This window comes from Macrosteles quadrilineatus, unplaced genomic scaffold (genome assembly GCF_028750875.1).
Source record: "Macrosteles quadrilineatus isolate MER2022 unplaced genomic scaffold, UCM_ALF_1.0 Scaffold_5__1_contigs__length_97177068, whole genome shotgun sequence".
NCBI classification, from domain to species: Eukaryota; Metazoa; Arthropoda; class Insecta; order Hemiptera; family Cicadellidae; genus Macrosteles; species Macrosteles quadrilineatus.
The window spans coordinates 88222230-88247056 of record NW_026542598.1 but is presented as its reverse complement, the minus strand read 5'-3'; the positions used below and the strand labels follow the sequence as shown (position 1 = coordinate 88247056).

General features: G+C 34.4%; 2 protein-coding genes across 3 annotated transcripts in view; both read left to right on the top strand.

Annotated features, from left to right (window-relative positions):
• LOC128994479 (uncharacterized) overlaps positions 1-14604 on the top strand; it is a 41042-nt gene extending 26438 nt beyond the window's left edge. The window contains exons 2-16 of one of the 2 annotated variants that reach the window (XM_054419062.1): positions 529-620; positions 856-1067; positions 1989-2053; positions 2247-2330; positions 3885-3920; positions 4615-5012; positions 6400-6457; positions 7132-7407; positions 8190-8312; positions 9444-9674; positions 10384-10485; positions 11125-11230; positions 12840-12977; positions 13666-13880; positions 14015-14604. In XM_054419062.1, the coding sequence (XP_054275037.1) occupies positions 598-620; positions 856-1067; positions 1989-2053; positions 2247-2330; positions 3885-3920; positions 4615-5012; positions 6400-6457; positions 7132-7407; positions 8190-8312; positions 9444-9674; positions 10384-10485; positions 11125-11230; positions 12840-12977; positions 13666-13880; positions 14015-14359 (2412 nt within the window). In that variant the 5' untranslated portion in view covers positions 529-597 and the 3' untranslated portion in view covers positions 14360-14604. The remainder of the gene's footprint in view (positions 1-528; positions 621-855; positions 1068-1988; positions 2054-2246; positions 2331-3884; positions 3921-4614; positions 5013-6399; positions 6458-7131; positions 7408-8189; positions 8313-9443; positions 9675-10383; positions 10486-11124; positions 11231-12839; positions 12978-13665; positions 13881-14014) is intronic. The other variant, XM_054419063.1, reaches the window with a different exon arrangement.
• Positions 14605-16679: 2075 nt separating this feature from the next.
• On the top strand, positions 16680-24501 carry LOC128994815 (transmembrane protease serine 11D-like). Its single transcript, XM_054419612.1, has 7 exons — positions 16680-16822; positions 17852-17925; positions 18866-18954; positions 20088-20232; positions 20751-20864; positions 22630-22782; positions 24223-24501. Exons 1-7 carry the CDS (start codon positions 16762-16764, stop codon positions 24379-24381), a joined length of 795 nt encoding a protein of 264 aa, XP_054275587.1. The 5' UTR covers positions 16680-16761; the 3' UTR covers positions 24382-24501.
• The last annotated feature ends 326 nt before the right edge of the window (positions 24502-24827 follow it).

The window sequence follows — 24827 nt, the reverse complement described above, 5'->3', positions numbered from 1 at the left end:
GGGATGAAATCCGGAACTCACATACACAAACTCTCTGTCTGCTCATAAAATGTTCATTCATCCTAGACAGCAATTAATTTTTGTCCCAGCACTCTTGACCATCTCAAATTTATTAATGGTAACTTCAATTATTAAAAGGGTCTCTTGGTGGTCGTATCTTTTTCTAAATCCAGCCTACTGGATGCCTGTTTGAGCCTGATTATTTCTGTTCTACCATTGACTGTACACAGAATAGATTTCCGATGTAATGTACAAATTTGAAGCCAAGAAAATAGTGAATTTTAAGTCCATCTGACAAGAGGGTACTAGTGTATTGGGTTAAAAATCAATACAGTATCATAGCAAACAGTTGATTGATTTATCACTTAATTCAGAACACTTACATTAGCTGGTAGACCATCTCAACAGATTGCACTACACGTTTTTTGGCTTCAAATGTTCACATTGCATGGAAAGTCTATTCTGTGTATACTTAACCGGTAGTTAAATTGAATGTTAAAGTATACGTCTGATTTTTATTTTTTTCAGGATTGAGAGGTTCAGTGGGGCTGAATAGGTTCAGTGGGGCTGAAGAGGTTCAGTGGGAACTGAAGAGAAATGAGCTATTCTGGATATAAAAGGTTAGTGCGGGTTTTATGCTGATGGTTACTATAATATTGTTAAAGAAACCAATGTAATAGATGTTTTCAAACTAAAATAGCCTTTAAAATCAAACCATTTTGAATTACTGAATAAAAAGGTTATCAATAACAAACCTCACCTTCTTTGTTTTGGTTGATTGGGGTTTTACTGTAGAAAAACAGAGTTATTAGGTCCACAACACACATGAACCTTATCTACTGTGTGATGTTGCAGCTCCCCCCGAGGCAGCCGTGGAGGCTACCGAGGCGGAGGTGGAGGTTATCGAGGCAGCAGAGGTGGCGAGGGAGGGGGGTGGCGAGGCAGCAGCAGAGGCTACGCTGGGTCCAGCCGAGGCAGTGGTCGGGGCGGGAGGTTCAGTGGCAGCGGGGGAGGCAAGTGGGAGCGTGATGACTCCGGCATGTATGAATCAAGATCTCGTTACTCAGGTGAGATTTACCACGCAGCTTTGAATATTAATAGACCAACAATCCCAGGTAGTCAATTTATTAATGTGAATCAATGTACATCATAGGCCTAGTTGTTAAATCGAGCCACCCAGTCAGATACAATTTTTACACTAGGGTGGTGCGTAAAAATTCAAGTTGAGAAATTAAAGTTGCAATTGGTACATTGAAGAAAACAAAAATACATTTTTGAAATTGGAGTTTATTTTTTGTACTTTTTAAAATTTCTGTACCCTATTTTATTTTTAAGCTGTGAAAAACTGTAAGACTTATTAGTTAGGCTTATTTATCTTCTGGGAGTATTTTTTTCTATCGGGCATTTCCATGAAAATTCAGCAAACAATTTTTGCCAAATTTCATATGTTTGGATGTTCAAGATAGTATTGTATTAAATTTTACTTGCTGTGTTTTTTTCTGGATTTAATTTTATCCCATTTATTTCAAACCCCCTTCTAAGATCTGTCAAAGCTTCTTCTACATTTACCCATAAATCATCCTCTGTTTTAGATTTGTCAACAGCAGTTGTGTCATCTGTTCACAGTATTAAATTATCAGAAATGTTTTCAGGTAGGTCATTCATTAACATAAATTAAGAAAAGAAGAGGACTCAAAATCAAGCCCTGTTGGGACTCCCAATCTAATTTCATTCCATTCACATTTTATTGCAAAACTCCTTTTAAAATTAGTTCTTTGAAAGCTACCCTGGCATATTAGATCTCAACCATAAAATAGAATTCTTAGAAAATTCATAAATTTCTAAGAAGGTATTAAGTAATGTGGTTAAGGTATAATTATTACACTTAGGCTAATATATTTTGAGTTTAGAATAGTCAGCTATCTCTTCCTACTTGTGCTGAGATTTTTCAACAATTACTAATCAAATCGTGTTGATGATGTTTACAGGTGGTGGAGGGGATCGTACTTCTAGCCACAGTCGTGAAGACGGATCGTACCGTTACCGTGGGGATGTAAGTAGAGTTATATGTGTTGAAAAAAAAAAACAAATTTTGTTGAAAGTTCCAGTTTTCAATAAAGTTCACAACTTGTGCTTTGTCACATGGCTGTTTTGTTTGATATTGTCAACCAACCAACCAACCTAGTATCACTAGCAAAACCTGTACTAACCAAATATTATTTTACGAGTACTGATGTTTGTTACAGGACAGTGGAAGTTATTCAAGCCGAGAGCATTCTCACCGAGGAGGTTCTCCTGATCGCAAGAGAATGAGGGCGGACTACTCCCCTGTGAGTTAAAATACTACTATGTTAAATTTGTACGCAACAGAAACATCGTCAGTTTAAAACTGCTTACGTAATGTTTGTCCAGACTTTAATCCAAATGGTTAATGTGGTTTAAATTTATGAGTAATCCTAATCCCTTTGCCCATAAGCCTGTGTACAACATTTTCGTATCAAGTCCATACCAATTTTGAAGTTATTTTAAATCTGTTCACAGACAAATGGTTTATAAGTCAACAGTTTTATCCCTTAAATTCAAAATTACAAACCACAGCTATTTAACGGATTCAACTGATTTGCAGTAGACTCCCTCTTATCCGGACACCTTGTAACCAGACTACACTTGGCAGAAGTGAAATCTCTTTAACCAGAATATTTTAATCAACACATTGGTTTAACCGGATTGGATCGGCAGGAAGGATACTGAAACAATTTTTCTCAAGCGAAATATTTCAGACCAGGGATTGACATCAGGAATTGACATCTGGTGTTTTGTGTTTACAGTAATTACCCCAAAGTGTCTTATTTTTTTTTTAGGAATAATCATTATAGTATAATCCTTATGTAACAAGTTTTAGGGTACGCAGTTTAACCGAAAAAACCGTTGTTCAGACTGGCCTTGGTCTCAAGGAAACGGTATAAGAGGGAGTTTACGGTATTTTATATTAAAAGAGTAAACCGTAGTCATTTTAAATTGCATAATGATAGTTATTGCTTTTTTGTTCTGTTATGATTAGAAGTGGTATGATGTTAATAATTCTATATAGTTTACTTACAATATAAGTTTGACTTGCTAGAGACTTTTGGATTAAAATTGGTATTGTTATTGTAATAACATTGTCCACTTCGGTTAAAGAAAAATCCACAAAAATGTAAACTGGGAACTGCTGCTTTCACAACTGATGTAATTTAGTAAATGTTCTTATTAAATCTCATTTGGAAACAAATGAATTTGTGAGCTCAAAGCGGAAAGTAAATTTCCTTTAACGAAAGAGGATAGCCAAATCAAATAAGCAAGCACGGTTAAATGGTTCTCACTTAGAGTATTGGTTTCATTTTGAGATTTTAATTTTGAACACCTAATAATAATAAAATTTTTAAATTACTTTTAAGGTCTTTTTTAGGGTACCATTTTGTGATAATTAATTGTGACTACGGGAAATGATCACATGTGTCAATTCAGTATCATTGTGATCACAAAATCTCATAATTTAACCAAATTAAAGAATGTAATACGGAATTCTTATGATGGTTTACAATACGGTTCATAGCTTTATTTTATGTTTTATGTTTCATATCCGCCCTGTGAGTAATTATATTATTAACTGTAAATTTATTTGTACGATTTAAGCTGTATAACCAATTCTGTCATAACAGGTAAAAAGTTATTTAATTATTTAGGATATTTAATCCAAAATCAAATCAGTATCCGTAATAATTACAGTAATGTATAATTGTTTTAAAACTAATTATAAGACTTAAATTTCTAGGATTTTATTCAAGTATTTATCCTCCAACATGATAAACCAAAGTCAACCTTAACCAGAACTTTTCTTTCAGGCATTGAAACAAAAAAATATAAAATCCGTTAAATTTGTAAGTACATAACAGTAAAATTTTCTTTTGAAATTATTTAATAAAAAGAAAAACTTGTACAGTTAAGAAAGTGGCAAGGGAGTAACAGGAGACAAACCATCTAATGTAAATAATTTGAAGGCCTTCTATGCTGATAGAGTGATGCATTTACACAACATTTGAAATGCCATTTCATGAAATGGATTGACTATCATTGTCCTAAAATAGTAGTGTGAGAAATATTATACTTTGGGTGGATGTAGTTTGCAAGAATTAAAATTTACAAAATGGGTTCCAAGTCCTTTCAAAATGTTAACAAATACAGTTTAACATTAAAAATTAATTTAAAAAAGAAAACCTTTTGGAATATTATAGATATGAGTGTATTGACCACATTGATTTGTGAAACTTAAACCAATGAAATTGTAACAACTTTCAGTGTGATTTTATGGTAGAATACAAAATACAAAATTGATAATTAGTTTTTGAGAAAGTTTAACAAATAGAAGGAATTATTGACTAACATGCACTTGTAGTGACAGCGGCAAACCATAACAGACAAAGAATCGGGAACAACATAGAAGATTCCTTGGATGGCCATTAATATTTTTAACCTACAATATTCCTAACTTATTTTTCAGGTATTTACTGTGTCTACCGTTTTTTCAACCTGCCAAAAACTGATAATGATTATGTTGAAATTGATTTGATGCAGGCGTCATCCATGCACAGAAGCCACGATTACGACGGAATGGAATACCCGTCCCGTAGCTATGGAGGTTACGAAGGCAAGCGGATGAGTGGCTATGGAGGTGATGAAAGAAGAGTGTCCTCGTTCAGAGAGGAACGGGAGAGGATCCGTTCTGACGATTACCAGTTTAGAAAACCGCTGAATATTAGCGGCCCACGCCACTCGACCCCACGAGGGACCTCTTACCGAGGACGATCAACATTCTCCCGAGGCTTCAGGAGTAGTTTCAGGCGATACGAGCCGGCCTCTCGAGTTGATACTTTTGTGAGAAAACGAAGTGCCGTTGGAAGTTACGGCCTTCGCAAACCGATTGGCAGGTCACAAGAATATTTGCGCCGCCTCAAGCTTTATAGAATTGAGAGGTAACTAGACAGGAATGGCCGGTTTTCGAATCTCGGTCTAACAATGGAGATTGAAACCTGGTGTGTTCCGTCTTTCTGCAGATGTACTATTGTCTTCTCGGATGTGTCGATGAAAGATAATGAGAAATACACTATAGAGTGACTTGCACTTTTTGAAAGAAAAGTTGTAACTAGTCTTGAATTTTCTTCAAATTCAATAGTTTTGAATGGGCTGATGTGGATCAACAGATGATTCAACCATACTATATACAATTAAGAATTTTATTATGAGTGATTGAGAATATTGTCAAACAGCTTGTATAACAAGCTTAGTCGAAGGTAATAGTATCTGTAACAAAGTTTGAAACAAATTAAAAGCATAAAATGAAATCTTAATTCTGGGCTACACAAGTAAAAATGTAGAGAACTGCATGAGATACAAAACATGAAGTTTCTTGTATCTTGGGTATTAGATTGAAATTACTCCTGAAAGAACTCATTTGAGTATTTAGATCAGAACATGGTTAAGTATTAAGAGTTTGGTGTCTAGAAAAGACAGTGTATCAGATTCTAAGATTGGATGATGTTTTCTACAGGAACAATAATATATTATTGTGCCCGTGGTTCTGCACTGCTTTCAGAACCTTTCGATATCTTGGAAAGGAGCTTGTAATCAACACACAATGTTATCCACTACTTAAATTTGAAGTAAAAAAAGAAAGCACATTGAGCAGGAAGAAATTAATGATTATTTTCTATCAAATGATTATGAGTGACTTTGCTCACAATCTGACCAATTTGCTTTAGGAAATTCCTTTTAAAACACAACGCAAAAAAGACACTGGTCTAAATCAGAAAAAGATATTGCTGAATTTTTGCACTTACATATTTACAACTGCAATGCATTTTTTATAACACTGCAAAGATTTCTTCAAATAGCAAATATCACTATGACAAAATCATACAAATAACAATTTAGCCTCAAGAAATTCTATCATATTTAAGATCCGTAAAACAACTAGGCCTAATCAATACAGTTTTCTAAATCAAAAATTCTGTTAGCTCATTTTAGTCAGTCATACATTTTTAAAATGCTCTTACCACCTGCTAGCATTTAGAGTTGGTTCAGCATAATTGAAATAACTTGTTCCTCTCCTCATTGCAATAGATGCTGCTTCTGACAATAGAAATGTTCAATTGATGTTTTTTTTACATACAGTTTACATACAAGGAATTAGGGTAGATCATTTACTCTTTGCGGTTTTAGTTTAAACTAAAAGAGGTTTAGGAATCCCCAATGTAATTATGTACTTGGGACAGACTAGATTACTCTCTTCTAGTCACTAGTTAAAATAGTGAAAAAGCTATTTAAAAAATGTTTCTTATATTTTTTTGTTATTTTTCTTAGGCTTAGAAGATTGCGTGCCCGAGCTGAGAAGGAAGGAAGTGATGACGATGAAGATGAGGTCTGTTTCACTGTTGTGATTTTCATAATTATTTTACCATTTCGGATGGTTTTCTTATTTTGATTCTTGAAAATTAAATTAAATGTTACAACTCTGCAGCTTACTATCACATTATATTGTGTCAGGGTGTTCAGCCAACCTGAACACGAAAAAAAATGTTAATGCATTTTCTAAGAGATAGGGAACTTTCATATTTTGAATTATCACTTATTGATAACCACCATTTGCTCTCTTTTTTCATTGATATGTCAAGTACAGAATTATCATTGTGGAAAATTATCTTGTGTGTTGCTATGCTAGCGGAGCCATAAGTATTGTAATGAACTAAAGCGCGAAATGCTGCGATGGTTGTAAATGGATGTTGTTATCTTGCTTGGACTGTGGGAAATCATCCGTGATGTACCAGAATCAATTGTAAATTAGTTTTTTCTTATTGCTAAATGATAATCGGTCAGTTTGACATTCGTACTTGATTTTACCATTTAATTTGTTTTCATTGGACACTGGACACTCTGTGATTATTTCTGAAAACCAAACATAAAACCTAATCTAATTTAATATAATAATATAATATTTAATATGTTTGTTAACACGGTGTGGTTAAAAAAATATCATTAAGAAACAAGATTAAAATTATTTAAGTTTGGATAGATTGTAACAAAATTATTTTTTAGGAAGGAGAAGAGGAAGAAGTTGAAGAAGAGGAGGTAGTTGAAGAAGAGGTGACTGACGAAGATGGGGAAGGACAGGAGAAGGATGATGATGAAAAAACAAAGAAAGATACTGAAAATGAAGATGAGGAAATGGAAGTAGATAATAAGAAAGAGGACAAGAAGAAGAAAACTGTTAAAAAAGTTGTCAAAGTAGTCAAAAAGATAAAGCGAAAGATTCCCAAGAAGAAGGAAGATGATAAAGAAAAAGATGAAAGCGGAGAGAACAAAGATTTACAGGTGAGGAGTGTTAAATGTAACTACTCGTTAAAAATTGGTCTAAACACTTTAAAAAAATTGAAAAGAGTTATAGTAAAATGATAGTGTTTGTGGAAGTTTTATCCCTAAAGTAATAAAAAATAATACAATAATAAAATATATATATATATATACTTATACGGCAATACAATACAATTAACACTTCAAAAATTTGGGAATCCAAGTTAAAAAGGTTTTTTACATTTTTGTTATTTGTTGACTACTTTAAATTAAAATAAAACTGAGTAAACCTCCATTTCCTGGTCTACTTTGTATTCCTTTTTTAACACAGACCTGAATGCCGAATAATCAGGTAGCCTACTCTATCTGCCAGGCGTAGATCATTGGAAAATGTGCCATTGTTCTATCTGTAGATTTTACTTTTTTACAAGGTTGAGGGTATGCTAGTACAGAAACACTATTACAATAGATACATTTTTCAAACAAATTAATTGATCTATCTGTCAACTATGTTAGTAATATAATACTATGTTGATGTTTTGTGTGATCAGCTTTATTGTATGTTGTAATCAGCTGTTTTCTTTGTTGTAATCAGCTGTTTTCTTTGTTGTAATCAGTTGGTTTTTCTGTTGTAATCAGCTGTTCTGTTGTAATCAGCTGTGTTCTCTGTTATCAGCTGTTTTATTTGTTGCAATCAGCTGTTTTCTCTGTTGTAATCAGTTTTTTCTCTGTTGTAATCAGCTGTTTTCTCTGTTTTAATCAGCTGTTTTCTATGTTGTAATCAGCTGTTTTCTATGTTGTAGGTTACTGTGAAGCAGGACTCTGAAGGTCGTGATGTTGATGGTCCTGTTAGAAAGAACTACCTCGGACAACCTTTCATGAAGCTTGAATGTCCTCATTGTTTGGCTCACTGTGAAACATTCAAGGTGAGTTACACAATGTGTACTTGCTAATCAATGAATACACCAGCCTTCAGTGATTCTATTTTTGTATGTTTACTAACTTTCATCAACAGTTTTGTATCACACCAGTTAATCATCCTCTTCCTAAGCCAGTTGAAAGTGGGCACCAAAGTTATTTCTCATATTTGAGGGTATGGAACCAAAACCTCAGCTTTCTGTTCAGTTAAGCTGGTTAAACTTTGTCATTAGAGATTGCCCAGTTTGTAAGAAAGAATATATTGTCATTCCAACATTAACACGACCCTCCTAAACATACACTGTCTGATAAATCCAAATCATATTTAATAAAATAGTATAAAGAGACTAAAATATTAAATTAATTCTGTAAAATTTCAATTTGAGATATTAAGTTTGCCCTTTTTGGGGGATTGTTGCTCTGTATTTATTATCTTATCTTTACTATCTTTCCATACTACTTCCTTAAGATTACTTCTTACAGCCATTCCCTGAATAAAAAAAATTACAATTTCACAATGTTAAAAGTCTATTCTTTAAGCTAACGACTTGTTAAAACTGTGCTATTTTAAGTAAACATTTGAATTAGCAGCAATACTTCCAAGGATGACAAAATTACACTTGCCTCAATGGTCCTAACAAAGGTGTAACGGCGAATTCAGATATTCAGAAAAAGCTTACATCATTGAAATTCTTACCATCGAGGATTGATTAGGTTTTGATCTAAAAACTTTTAAAATAAAATTGAAAATATTTCATGAATCAACCCTAACTGAAATCATTGACTTTTGATAATGAAGGATCCAATCTAAATGAACCATTTTTAGCCTATTTAAAGAAAAACAAAAAAACGGTTGAATGAACCATTCTCAAAGCAAGTTATAGTATTAAAAAATTGTACTTATCTCTTAGTTTTTATTACTGAGTAAAGATGCTGCAACTTACAAAAAGTAGCCTTATCAATTTGGTTTGGTTAAATCGCCGGCGTATTTGACAAATCAATTAATTTTCTTAGTATTGTACACTCTGCCAGTCGCTCAATTTAACTATGCACATTTGATTTGAAAACTGGTGACAACTTAACATGAGGATGGAATATCAGTATTAATAGTCAAGCTAAAACATTGTGGTGTAATGTAGGAATACATGCTTCACCTGGCCAAGTCCAAGCACCAGATAGCAATGGCCGCTGTCGGAGCTAAGGTCAGCAGAGCTCTGGGCAAACTGAGAATGGAACAGAGGGCAGAACAGAAGGACATTGACGAGGAGGCCAAACTGAAGAACCCCAACATGAGGACGTTCTTCTGTCTCACGTGCAAACTCAACTTCCGTTCACTCAAGTCTGAGCACTTGCGATCGCAGAAGCACAAGGTATGTATTAACGGACGTTTTGTATGTAAAAAATACAGTGATTTAGCTTGAGGATGCAACTCTAGCAAGAGCCTAGGTTGTAATGATTTAATATATGATTGCAAGGTAAGCTGAATGGGATAGAGTTCACTCTGGCACAAAAACTCAAAATATTACACTTTACACAAAAGTTTTAGAATATTTCACTGCCGCAAAACCATTCGCACATTATGGATTATGTTGTAGAAGATGATCATTATTGTGTACCTTGTAATATTTTGTGTTTCTTGTGCCAGGATAGGGTTTCTTTCTTATTCTTAAGCCTGCTATCCCACATCTTTATGTGTTGCAATTTAAAAAAATATTCAAAACAAGGTGGATAGTTGAATCACCCAATAACACACAAAATGTGATGTAATGTGTCAAATAAACCTTTGCTTAAACAAACTGTTGATTAAGTTAAATACATTAAACCAACTTTTTCCAGGTTAAGTACCCACCAAGGACGCAAGGCTCAAGCCTGGGATTTTTGTTCACGTTACTTCAGGCTAATCCTTGGGGTTTTGCATTATCACTTGGATAAAATCCATTGGTGATTGGCTGGATTTGAACCAGAGACCACTAGACCAGCTTGCTCCCTGGTGTATGATACCTACTGCTGCACTTTAAGATTTTTGAATGTTTCACTCTATTAGGATTTTAGTATGTTAATTTTTTTGTTTGTCTGCAGGAGATTGTGAAGTTTCTCAACCCGTACTGCAAGGTCTGCAGAATGCCTTGTAAATCTCCCATGCAATATGAGAACCACATCTGCACACTGTTTCATCTTAAGGTTGGTATCTACACCTAAACTTATATACGAAATACTTGTACAATTGTACTGTTTGTTTAAGGATAGAGTTAAATTAGTTGGATGATAAAGATCGATAACAGCGAGATGCACTGATACAGTGATTAATAAAATATTTGTGTGATAGAGTGCAATTAATATTAAATAAATAATTACAAATTAGTGTGATCAAACATGATTGGTTCTTACAATTGGGAAGAGTATCTTTATACGTCCAATTCAAAATTAATTGTGCTATTCTGAGTATCCATAAGTGTGTTTCAAATAGTATCCTCAGTGATTATAGCTTAAAAAAATTACAACCCCCCAAAAATCCCTTTACTTAAAATACTTTGTTCTTCCTCAAAATACCAATCTATCTTGATAAAAATAGCACAAGTAACAAAATTTGTAAAATGCTTCTTCATGAAGGTTACAAAGACTATTGACACAATCTACATGATGTTTCCAGTAATGATAATTCTTCATCTCTCGAAAGATCTGGACGGCATAGTGAACTTGAATTGGAGTATAAGGATGGATATGCTGGAAGAGTGGTAGATACTTTAAGAAGATCGTGGCCTGACAGTTGACTAAATGCCTTGTATTGCAGTATTTTATGATATTTTCTTGCTTTTGCAGAGGAAAGCCTTTTACGAAAAGAAGAATGCAGAGAACGCAGAAGGAAGCGAGATCAACATGGACAATTTTATGGTTTTGGACCAAGTTGGATCAGGAGAAGATGAAGGTGAGTTGGCAATATTGTGTTAGGAATAAAGTATACTAAATGCCTTACATTACAGTAACAGAAGCTTTATATTTATTTTTTTAATATTTGACAAGGTAGTTGAAGGTAGCAGAAACACAATTTAGATGATAAGCTTCCACGGTCACTGTAGATTGTCAAATCTTGGTCTTCGGGTGTTGACCGCGTCGTTGAATAAGTTAAACTAGAGGCCGACGTTTCGGATGCGTAGCAGCTATCCATCTTCGGGGCGAACTACTATTCAATTCAGTTGAATAGTAGTTCGCCCCGAAGATGGATAGCTGCTACGCATCCGAAACGTCGGCCTCTAGTTTAACTTATTCAACGACGCGGTCAACACCCGAAGACCAAGATTTGACAGAAACACAATTTGATTAAGACTTTGTAGCTACAATTTATTTATATAGGTGTTGGTTTCTCTTTTTGCATTTGTCCCTAAAGGAATTATAGCGACAGATTAAGTATGTAACATAGAGCACAGCTCCTCTGAGAGCTTATGAAGAAAACAGTCTTACCTGAATGGAAAAGAGCCCAAACTGGCTCTAAAAACATAACACATTACACCATACAGTAGACTCCCTCTTATCTGGACATCGGTTTAACCGGACTACACTCAGCGGAAATGACATGTCTTCAATTGGACAATTTTTATCAGCACATGGATTTAACTGGACTGGATTGGCAAGAAGTGGTCAGTACTTCTGGTGGGAAAGATTTGAGACCAGTGATATCGTGTCTAAATACAAAGCTCTCCTAAATTTGAGTCAAATACGCATTTAAAGGCCCGTTTTAACGAGTTTTTGGGGACGTCGGTTTAATTGGAAAAACCGTTATCCTCACTAGGCTTTGGTCCTGAGGAGTCCGGATAGGAGGGAGTTTACTGTACAAAAAACATTAGAACATTTTACTGTCGATGACCCAAGGAGGTTGCTGAAGCAACTTCTTGGCCACCATTAGGCTTAAAGAAAACGCTCTTTTTTAACTTGTACCATGGATAAAACATACTCCCTTAGTAGATTTCACATCCTTATGGAACAGCTTCTGTAGACAATTTTATTGTTAGTTCTCGCTACAGTAGAGGTTGGGTTTTGTTGACAATTTGTTTCTTGAAATTTCAGTCATTTTAAACCTTGTTAAACCAAATAATACAATCTAATCATAAACAATAACTCGTCCCCTAGTTATAACAAAACAGTAAAGCACAAATTAAAAAATTAACCCTAAAATAATAGGATAAAATTTCGACCACACTAGCACCCAGTGTCACTGTACATGAACTAGGCACAAAAAACAGGCTTCAAAATTTACAATGGGATAAGAAGTCTACTTGTTAGTCCATGTTTATCCCTTGGTTTAGTTGAAAATGTTGTAAGTGACAGTAAAATGTCTTGATGTTTTGTGTATCGTGTAATGTGTTATGTTTCTTGTGCCAGTTTGGACTACTTCCAATCCAGTTGAGTCTGCAATCCTCAAAATAAAATCCTTTAAAAATATTAACAACAGATATAGCTGATGGATTGTAGGCCTATATATTTAAGGAGTTATTTAGATTTGTATTGAACTTATTTATTGAATTTATTTCCCTTTGTAGAATCAGGATCTGAAGAAAAGGATGGAGAGGATAATGATGCAGAGAAGGAAGCCAAGGAAGGAGAAGAAGGAGGAGAAAACGAGGGAGAAAAGTCCAAGGAGAAGAAAGTAAAGAAGAAGAAGAAACAAATAAATCTAGGTTAGTCATTCAACAAGATAACAATTTCGTCTGTTATGTTGTTGACTTTTGGATTCTGGAGTATGATATGATAAGTTTGCTTCTGTCAAAAATTCCAAAACTCCATTTTGCTCTCACAGTTTTCTATTTGTCAAATATTGATGAGGCATGAAAGACACTACATTTAGCATTAAATTGTGCTCCCAGATTGGCTTGGTTACGAAAGCAGTTGGCTGGTCATAATAGATAAACAATATCACTACTTGAAATAATCTAACTATGTCTATGCTCAATGTTACATTTATTTTTGCTATAAAACTGGCTACAACTTGTTCTGGGAATAGGATATCTACTACTATACTTATTTAAAGATTGTATGATATAAGAAATTAATGAAATTCTTTCACAATTTCAAGTGTGATGGCTCAGGTAAATGAGATCACTTGAAATATTCGTTAATGGTATTGAAAGTAAAAAAAAACTTTTGTTTGCAAATTTATAATTTTATTACTGAAATGGACAAATCATATAATTTTAATGGAAAAATGACTAATTTATTCTTGTCTTCTGTTTACGTTTCTCCCAGTACTTTTTTGTCAAAACCTTAATTTTCTATCTGGAATAAATGTTTACTTTCCTTTTTTTATTTACTTTCTTATTGTGTGTTCTTTTTTGGAAATTTATAATACCAACAGTATTTTTACTGCAGGAAGCGAGTACTGCAAGAAAATCAACGTATACTTCTGTGAGCTATGCAAGACGTTCCTGCCTCGTATTGAGGACCAGGAGCAAGCGCTGGCAGTGCACTGTCGGGGCAGTATGCATCTCAGGTGCTATGTGAAGAAGAAGGACGATCTCGCATTGAGGAAACGGGCCGAGCGCATCCACCGCATGCGAGAGGCACAGAGGAAGGCAGAACAGAAGGTGAGACGCTGAGTTTTATGAATAGGTTACTACTTTTACTTTACACTTTTATTTATTTGCATCAATAATTTTATAACTGATGATCTCTTGAAACAAAACATTGCTAAAAGATGTTTACTTTGTTTGCATTACAGGATGAAAGTAAAGATGAAGCAGGCGATGAAGAAGCTACAGAAAATCAAAATAAAATTAAAACAGAAGAAAAGAGTGAATCAGAAGATAAACCTTTAGAGTTGACTGATGAAACTTGGGGAGCCGTTTCTGAGGATCTTAGAGAATTGATGACGGATTCTGACAAACCCACAAAGATGGAGGACTCAGACGACGAGGAAGATTCAAGAACCACAGGTCGAAGATACGACAGGTTCAAGCACTCGGAGAAAACAAAAGGGGCTGCTGCAGATGGGGAGAACATGTCTGTAGATGAGAAAGGTGCCAAAGCCGGAGTTGTTAACGGAGATGAGGAAAAAGATGTCTAAGTATTGTATTTTGTTGTGCGTCTTCTGATAATTTTTACTGTGTATATTTTGATTAATCAGGACATTCCGAATTCTGATGTGTTTTTCACAGACAATTTCCCACATTTTACATTAGGTATTAGTTTTAGGGACTAAGATGAAGTGGGTTATCAGAAATAAATTCTGAAATCATGTTAAGTAGAAAATGTTTTAAAGATGTATTATGTCTACATTATTTGATGTGCTGATTAAAGTTACTCAGCTAATACTGTGTTTTTGTTACCCTACGGTCACACTCTAGTAGATGATTTTTGTTTGTTTATTCCAATTTTAAACAGTTACAGAGGTTTGCATAATCAATTTTTATGTATAATTTGTATTGCAGCAGTTGTGATATATCGTTATCCGTGATGGAGTTACAGCGTTGAGTGTTGTTTTTGGCAGCAATGAATTTTGTTTTTCTGCAAGTTAACTCAATAAATGTCTTAGGTAAATTTATATCCCACCAAGGAACTATTTGGGATTTTTGTTGGTGAAAACATCTAGTGTGACACTTAAATAGTTAACAAAACAGATAAACAGATGACAATGTTTATTTCCTGTGAATGATAGGCCTACTGATGACCAGTCAAAAGACACTCATTTTTAGGGATAGACGGGTCCCGAAATTTCGGGAAAAAATATTCTCGATTTTCGGGACGGGATTTGATCCGATCGTCGGCAATTTTGCCGCTTCGCGTTGCACTATGACCACGAGTCATTTAGACCGTGAGTCACAAGTCTCTATACCTGTAAATTTTACCCATTTTTTGGTTTTGATAGATCATTGCCACAAATGGTAAAAATTTGATTTTGTTTGTCTTTTTTGGTAACTGAAATACTCACAAGACTTTCTTTTTATGGACTTAAAAAAATCCCGTCCTGTCCTGTCCCGAAAATTGGGAAGGAAATAAAAATTCCGTCCCGAACTAAGTATTCAATCCCGTCCATCCCTACTCATTTTTAAACAAGTGGTTTTTAAATAACTCTAATACTCTGGATGTGTATTATTTCCCATAGGTATTTAATAAAGTGATATAATGTATGAAAGATCAGCAATTATTTAACATTTTTAAGTGGAAAGCTGCAATGTGTCTTCTGTTGCTGAACATGACATGAATGGTGTTATGAGCAAAGGTATAGTGTTCTTAAACAATAATTATTTTTTATCAATTTTAATTTTTTATCAGTGCTGCTTAATATTTTACAATAATTTCCACAATGAAATTTTAAATTTTACTTTCTTTCATATTTGATCCAAAATATGCCTTTATTGCTTTTTTTGTTTTGCCTTTTTATTGGAAAGACGATAGAAGAAAAAGACATTAGTTTGTGTCGGTTGCTAACCACAAAGTACATCATAACTTCAGTCAAAATCGAAATGAGGTCAGTCGAAATGTTTGTGTGTTTTTGATAAAATTTTGTTTCTTAAATAACTCAAAAACTGTTGATTTTACAAAAATTTTAAATGGTAGCCATTTTGTTTTATGAATTTGAAAAATCGTCATAATTTTTTTGTAGCTTTGACTAGTTATCATAAATGTTTGTGCAAAGTTTCCATTTCGTATGTTTAACCATTCTTTAGAAAAAACTTAATAACTGAAAAAAAAAACTAAATGGCGGCTGTGTGAGTAACTAAGGACTTCCGGACAATTTAAATATGATATTTAGATATGTTTCTTACCCAGGAGCAATGCCCTAAAATATTGGTAGAGAGTTCCGGGACACCCTGTATAAAATCCCTCTTACCTGGTTTATGATGGCCCAGCGCTTATAACAATTTGGCATCAGTCTAAAATTCTAAACAAGTTTTTATGGTTTTAGGGTATGGGCACAATCTGGAATGATAAAAAATTTCAACATACAAAATAAAAATAATCCCGCCTGAAAATCTTTATCCTAAAAAAATATAGAATCTTACTTCCATGAACTTTTCATTTCAATATTTTGCTATTTTTTATTTTGTTGAAAATAATTTGAAATTAGGGTACTGTAGTTACAGAATAAAATGTTCTGTATATGTACTACCGTCTTAGTAATGATTATTATTAACTGCAACGAACATATCACAAATCCTCTCTGATAGTATTTGATACTTCCAGATAAACGCTTAAAACATTGCCGATTAGATTCAACATTTTAATATTTAGTCCTACAACCATTTGTTTCAAGTATTTCCCGGTTAATTTGCATGCATGTTATCTGAAGTGAGGACCCTTTACATGTTATTATCGGATTAAATAATGTAAACTTATCTGTATGAGTTGAAACCTCAGTTTATATCTTATCTATGACAGCCACTGTTGCTATTGTCATATAAATTTTGCATGAGGAAGATTTACGTACAATCTAACTAAGCTGAGAGTGCAAGACTCGGTCTTACAATGGCTTGCAGGATCTTGATCCTTTTATTCGTTTTGGATGTGGTGCCCCAACTTATGTTTGGTGAGTAATCATTTCTTAACTTAAACTATTGGGGTAGGTACTAAATATATTCTTAAGATATTGCCTGTGAGACTATTAATAGCAAAACAAAACTGAAGGATACACATATTTTAGTACTTTGATTGCCATAGGTAATACAATAAATGGAAATAATCTAAAAAATCTTTTAAAATTTTACTACAGGGCCTACGTAAATACAACAACCTCTCAACAAAATATGACAATAACGATACTTCAGTGTTACTGGGCATTTTCTCATGAATTTTATTTTTTCCGAGTATTAAAATATCTAGTAAACTTAATTTTGGAATAAAAAAAAAGTTTTGCCCTAACCTATAAATGTCAAAACAGGATTTTGTTAGCACCATACATGTATGTTTATGGGTGTGAGCAGAACACAAGTCTGCAATCACAACTGCTCAACATTTTTTAACACTAATACCGAAACCCCCGGTCTGTGAGACCCCATTTGAAAATAATGGACCCCGCTTAGAAACACACAAACCAAAATACGCTAACCTGGGCTTCTAAGACGGGCATGTTATGAACAGACCTGTCAAGGTTACGGCGTCCACGCAAAATGAACACAACATATCAACAGGTAGGGGAGAAAAAGGGGGAAGGTATATTGGGGAATGGAATCCTTCAAGTAAAGATTGTTGCCAATATGAGTTTGTGAAAATTCCCGTGGGCCTGTCAGACCGGGGGTTTTGGTATTAACACAAGGGCATTTAACAAGTGTATTTGCCAAAAATAATCTTTACTACTTATTATACTAGTACTAGGTTTTTTCTGTGATAATAATACTAGATAAATTCAGATTCACTGGACTTCTTGAGTAACAATGTTTTTTTTGTAACGCCCCTTTCTCAGTGTATTGTCATTACTAAATATTGCTGAAAAATAAAAACAATGATTGTAATAATGTTGGGTGACCGCACAACTTAATGCAAGATGTGTATCAATCAATACACAGTAAGTGTAGTTTAATGCCTAATGTATGAGATAATTTGTAATTGTTTACCACAGGAATGCCACAACCATTCTCTGAACTGAGAATTATAAATGGATCAAATGCAACTGAAGGCGAGTTTCCATTCATGGTAAGGGACCTTCCTTTAATGCTTCAGCTGTAAAAAAATGGCAAGAAAAAAATAATATGTTTAAACCTAATACCCTTTATTTTTTTCATTGTTCACACTTTTTGGAATTTTGTGACTTACTCCTATGCCACTAAAATCCAATTTGACTTTTAGCCTCGCCAACTATTTGCCTACGGACTCTTCTGTCCGCCTTGTCTATTTCCCCCCCCAATTCTTACATCTCCAGCTACTTGGTCGCTAAATCTTATTCTTTGTCTTTCTTCTGGTCGAAAACTAGAAAGTCTCTGACTTGTGCCTGTCAGAAATATAAAACAGTGCCAAAACTGTTGCTGCCATTAATGTGTACTTTTTATGTGTGATTTTGACATCCTGGGACTCTTTATTCAGTTGAGTTAGTTGTGTATCCTTCCTTTCTCCTCAATAATTATTCCAAAGCCGAGTTAGAAGGGCAGTAATTCTAAATTTAGAGGATTCGTTCAAATTGTTTTCTTGAAATATTTGGTGTGTATTTATGAGTACAGGATGTTCTGATAAAAATGTAAGCCAAATATTGTATTTTTCCTTTTTATGTATGCAAATAATTGAAAGTTTATCTTTATTTATTTATCCTCGTATATCGGAAACCTAAAAGCTCTAGGGGGAAAGCACTTTGCGAACATTAATTGTCAATAGTGCTATGCATTATTCCATAAACCTATTTCTCTGCTAGGTGTCATCCGATTCAGTTTGACATTCTTAGCGTCATTGGGTAAAAAATTTACCTCTTTGATCTCTCGGAAAGTTATAAATACTTTTAATAGAAACTGGATTCAGATAGCTTAATCTTTGTTAATCAATAACTGTAACCTGCTGATCTTAGTTATTGCACGACTCTTGTGTTGTCCCTCTTGTGTTGGTGTTGTAGATTATCAATTTATGTGTATGCCTACAATTTGTGTAGGCAGCTATCTTCTACAAAGGGTACTTCACATGTGGAGGAACGATTCTCTCAGAAGACTGGATACTTACAGCAGCGCATTGTGTTAATGAGTGAGTACAAGTCAGAAGTTAGCTTTTTGCCAGTTATACATAGTTGCTATTTCACAATAAATCCCAAAGTAGATAACTGTAAATCACAATAGAAATCTGATAGATTCCTTATTTCTTACAGAAAGTCAAGGATTTTCTGAGACGATTTGAGTACCACCACCTTTATACATTCAACATACAGTTGACTACCTATTATCTGGACTACTCGGGACTAAGGTCAGTCCAGATAACAGGTTTTCCAGTTGAACTAACAACCCCTAAAAGTCATTAAATAAGGGTCGTCTAATGCTCACTGGTATATATTTTACTTAAAATTTGGGAGCGCATTGTATTTATACATGTAATCACTGGTGTAAAATCTTTCCCACAGTAATGTCCAGTACGATCATGCTGATAAAAATTGTCTTGTTAGAGAGATGCTGCTGCCGAGTGCAATTTGGTTAAACTGACGTCCGGATAAGAGGGAGTCTACTGTATCTTGAAAAATATTTATGTAGGAATTTTATTATTACCTACTGCAGCTAGTGTCAAGTGAACTATTAAACTATATTAACCATCTCTTCAGGAACCTCTCGACTTTCCTGAGCCATCTTTGCTTCATTTCCAGCAAATTCCCTGGGGGATTCTTAAAAGCCTCGAACTTTAAAAAGCTCCAAAGGACGAAATTACACACAAGTTAAACCTGCTGATTGGGCTGGCCAGGGTGTGACTTAAAATTTCAAGATCTACGACCTTGAAACTGACCGATCGATCTGAAGTCCCTCCATCTCCAGCTTGGTGGTTTCTATCCAATATATTTTGGATTGAAGCTGTAATTCTAAATAGTTGTGCCCAGTTTTTATGGGGTTTTTTATATGGAAAACACCATATCAACCAACGTTGAAATGTGTTCTAAAAAAAACTTGTAATTAATCAATAATCTGAAAAAAAAAAAAAAAAAAAAAACGGTTTCCACAGGCAATAAGCACAGAGTTTTCAACTCCAAACACAATGTTCCCCAAAATGGCATGGGCATTCATGTTATAAACACAGCTGTTCATTCTTGCAATCATATGACAGGAATAGAAAATTGGGGTCTTCTCATAGCCTCACTCTGTACCTGCACAAAAAAATTAACATATCAAACTTTTCAGTCGAGACCTTACTCAGTTTTCTGTGCTGACTGGAACTATTGATCTGGATGGCGATGATGGAAGACTTACTTATGTCAGCCAAATTATTGTCCACAAGGGCTATCAGGACTCGGATAATCAAGTCAATGACATCGCTTTATTCAGGGTGAGTCTTATTTGTTCAGTGTTGTTGAACAAATTACCTTATCTATTAAAAGCAAACTCAAACCAAATCACAATTAAGAAAAAATCTTCATCAATGATGAGTAGTTTTTAATTTTCAGCAAATTTCCTTATAGGGAAGTAGCTATTACCGTAGGTCTCACGGTAAGACCTGGGCCCAGGACCGATTTACTTTTTCATTTTGATGTTCCTAGAGGCCAAAAACACTTATTGGTTCTAATTTTTATATGTATATATATATATATATATAGGTATCTTTATATAGAGATATATATATGTCCGTGAACACGATAACTTGACTAAATAACTTGAGTAATTTTTGTCCGTTTCTGATGAAATTCGGCTTGAAGGTGAAGGGCGGGATAAACTTTAATGGCTCAGTTATTTGGGCTATATCGGTTTAGTATATTAGTCGTGACAGCGAGTCAGACAGACAAACAGACACCACCTCAACTTTTGGTACATATAGATAGAATGTAACTCTGAGTATTTCTGTTTCAGTTGAGTGTAGCACTAGAGTATGATTCTGTGACACAGCCCGTCACTCTGTCTGCGCAAAACACTGATCCTTCAGCCAACTCTAAAGTAGTAGTCACAGGTTGGGGAGTGAGTAAGGTATGACTCCAAGAAGATAATAGATGTGGAAATATAAATATTGCATTTATTGTTAAGTGGTTCTTAACACCGTGACTTGTTTTATACATTATAAGATTATATCTCAAATGAAGATTGATCACCTATCAGGACACTGAACACTTAATGTGTACTTCAATGTCAAGATAGTTTTCTAAGTATTGTTTTATCTATGCAATCTACTCATTGATACAATTCCCACTTCACATTTATTTGTATCACCGTTTTGTTTACCAACAAATTTCCCCACAAAATTTTGTAGTAGATGATTCTGCTGCTGATGCTAAAAGTGTTGCAAAATACTGTATTGCATCTTTCAAAATAGATTTATTGGAAAAGTTATCCTTCAACACACAGACAACACTCTATCAAATCTTTCAAATGTTTCAAGTTTCAAGTCTCTAGCTCATCGGGAAGTATCAAAATTTGCAAGAAAGCGAGTTAATAAAAAAAAAGTCCATGGGGCGTATGGGAAATATGAAAATTAAATGACATAATATTGCATTGTCTTCCATTTGTGAGCTATGTTTCAAGTTTCAAGTCTGTAGCTCATCGGAAAGTTTGTTGCAAAATTTGTACCGGACAAGAAAGCGAGCTAATAAAAACGTTTTAATAAATTCTAATAAAAAAAAGAAACTTACCTAACCCGCCATGTTTAACTTCCCTATCCCAAGTGTGATGCATGCAACATCTTTACTTCACTGTGCGCTTGAATTTTATTGTTATGCTTCATAGAATTATCCTAACATAGCTTTGATTTGTAAAAGAACGTTACTGTTAGAAGATGAGTGAATTGGATAATAATCTCTGTATATTGTCAAGTCAGGTAAAATCTTGTATGTTACATGTTACTCAAGAGCGTGTTTACATCACTTAGGTGAATTATGCAACTCCCTTCCGCTCGTTGCACAACATTCACCTGCGTGATGTAAAAACGCTCTTACTGCACTTGTAAGGTAAATGGCTATTAATTCTGCTGATAGAGAGCCTGAAGTTTGTTTACTAATCAACAAAATAATGTAGATAAATTCTGCTTTCATTAAAGTGATCTAAAAATGAATAACTTAACATTTTCCACAAACAAAATTATTTTATATTTCCTGCCTTTAGCAAAGGCATTATTAAACCTCAGAATGATTCAAATTATTTATTGAAAATAACACCGACAAAATCAAACAAGAGATTGTTTTTTACACAAACGATATGGTGTTCTCTGTACAGGGATAACTATCCTGACACATAGAAAATTTGATTCTGAGTTTGTTTAAATATTGCAACAATTTATTTATTTTTGACCTTTTTTGGGACTTATGTCCCTACAATCCACTAGTATATAACTAACTAAAACCTTCTTATAAATTAAAATATAAATTAAATATAAAAACAGACTAATTACACCATGTGGATAAACATTCATTTATTGAACCAACAATCAACCATTCCTCTCATAAAATCTTTGAACTTTTTTTGTTTAAAATAGTTTTTTCTTAAAATTTGTATAATTGTATCTTCTGGGAACACTGGACATTTCCCTCTGCTCTCTCCAATAATACTTGACCTTCAAAACAATTCTCTTTCAACATTTTCGCCTTATCTCTATTATTCACTAGTGAAATTTGTAACCGCAACTCAGGTAAGAATATTTTGTCTGATTTACTTCTCTGTGAAATTAACACTGTGGACAACAGAGTATAAAATTCACTGTTTTACTAATTGAACTATCTAATATTTTTCATTAAACTTGCAGATCAATGGCAACCCAGTCCGATATCTGCAGAAGGCTACAATCCAAATAATCTCCAACCCAGACTGCTCGGCACCTTACAAGCCCTATAATATCAGTATACTTTCCACCAATGTGTGTGCTGGGACTGCAAACGGAGGAATTGGACAATGCACAGTGAGTGTCATCACAGAGAAGTAAGGTACAGAGGAAACACTCAACGTTACTCTTAAGTGGTGTCTAGCACTAGTCCTGGTGTCTAGGAAAAATTCCATTCCCGCCCACCACGCCCTCATGTACTACAACACTCATGGTGAAGGAAAACCCTGTACTCTGTGCGATAGTAATTTCTGCTCGGTGCTCAAAGCTTGAGCTCTTCCTTTCCTCGTCTCAAGTCTTTTTCCAGCACTACATACCAGAGGTGAAAGCGCACGGTCGTCCCATAAATGAGTTTCCTCTGTACCGTACTTCTCTGTGATGTCATGTATCAATGTTAATACAGTTCTGGACAAATGTATCTAACCAACAGACTTCAGTGAAAAATGTTTGCTTTTCTTGGAGGAATCACTAGTGCTATGCATCAGTCGAATCAAAGGAAATTCCCGGAACGGGCCCAAAATCTTTTAATTGTGTTTAAGACCTCAAGGTTAGACTAAATAGATATACTTCACATTCTGTCTTATATTAAGTTTCTAGTTTGCAGGCAATTTAATGTACCTACCGTAATATTATAGTCCCAAAATATATTTTTTGGACACTGTTAATGGCATACACTATTATTATAAATTAATAATCTAGAGGTTAAAATACCTTTAATCCGTCAATGTGATCAAATGTCACCGATGAGCGGCGACCGGTTTCAGCCCAGCTGTGGGGCCATCATCAGGCGATGAAGGAACATAAATATCACTCCGAAGAGGTTGTCATACAGTCTATAAATACGTCACGAGAAACAACACATAGATACATTATTTACAAACACACGTGTGGCCACAAATTAACTGCGCGGCGGACGGTACGCGTACATTAAGTTGCTATTATTATAGTTTAAGACCTTCATGGGGTCCATTAGTTAGAATTTTGGTGTTCATCCGTATTTTATCATCTCAATATTTTTGATTACTTTGAATATTCATTTTCATTCTTCTTCCACATCACTCTTTCTTTTCTCTGTTCATTGAAGATTTCTATTTGTGTAATATGAAGTATTTTGATTCTACCTGATTTGCTATTTTTTTCTTTTGTTATCTATTTAATCAACAATAACAATACAAGAACTAAAAAAGTCCACACTATTTTATTCTCGTATATTTGCCAGTATAATTTATAGCATGAACACAAATAGTATCAGTGATCAAGAAGGTACAATTTCTTTTATTAGTAGATTGCCTAGTCATGATTTAAATCATGACTAGGCAATCTACAAATAAAAGAAAATATGAATTTGTTGACCAGCCAGCAGAAAGGCTAGAACACACAGAATTCATCATATCTTATTGATAAATAAGATCTCATTACATCTTTTGCGTGTTGGTAAAAGTTTATTTCAAGGGAGGGGAAAGTCTAAAAGCTTTTAGGTCTATGTTTGAAACTAATAAAGAAAATTGAAATTTTCAGGGTGATTCTGGTGGCCCTGTTTTGGTGGAAGGCTCGAATACTTATCAAGTGGGAATCATATCCTTCTCTGCCAAACCTTGTGGAATCAAAGGCTACCCTGGTGTGAACACTAGAGTGTCTCAATACCTCGGCTGGATACAAGGACAGTCAGGATTGTGAAAAGGAAAAACCAGGAACCAGTGACGGTCAACATATTATTCAAAGCTCTAAAGATCAAACTCACGATTAAGTCTACTGCAGATTGTAAATGACAAGTAAATAGGGAATGAGTAATACATACTCCATTGTTTTATTTTCCTTGCTACTGAATTCCCAGCAGTGAAAATTCATGGTAAGATCTAGAACACCCGAGACTGATTTACTTTTTCATTTTGATGTCCCCAGATGCTAAAAACACATCTATTTACATCTTGAAGATAAAAATCAATTAATGATTTGGCAGTCTCACACTCTACCACGAGACCAGCTCGCTCCCCACCTACTATGGCCTAATATGGATGGATCAAATTGAAGCCCAAAAGGTTCAAGAAACTTGTCAACAGGGCCTCAAAAGGTTCTTGTGAAATCTTGGAATTTAAGAAGAACAAGATATTTTAATGAGGGGG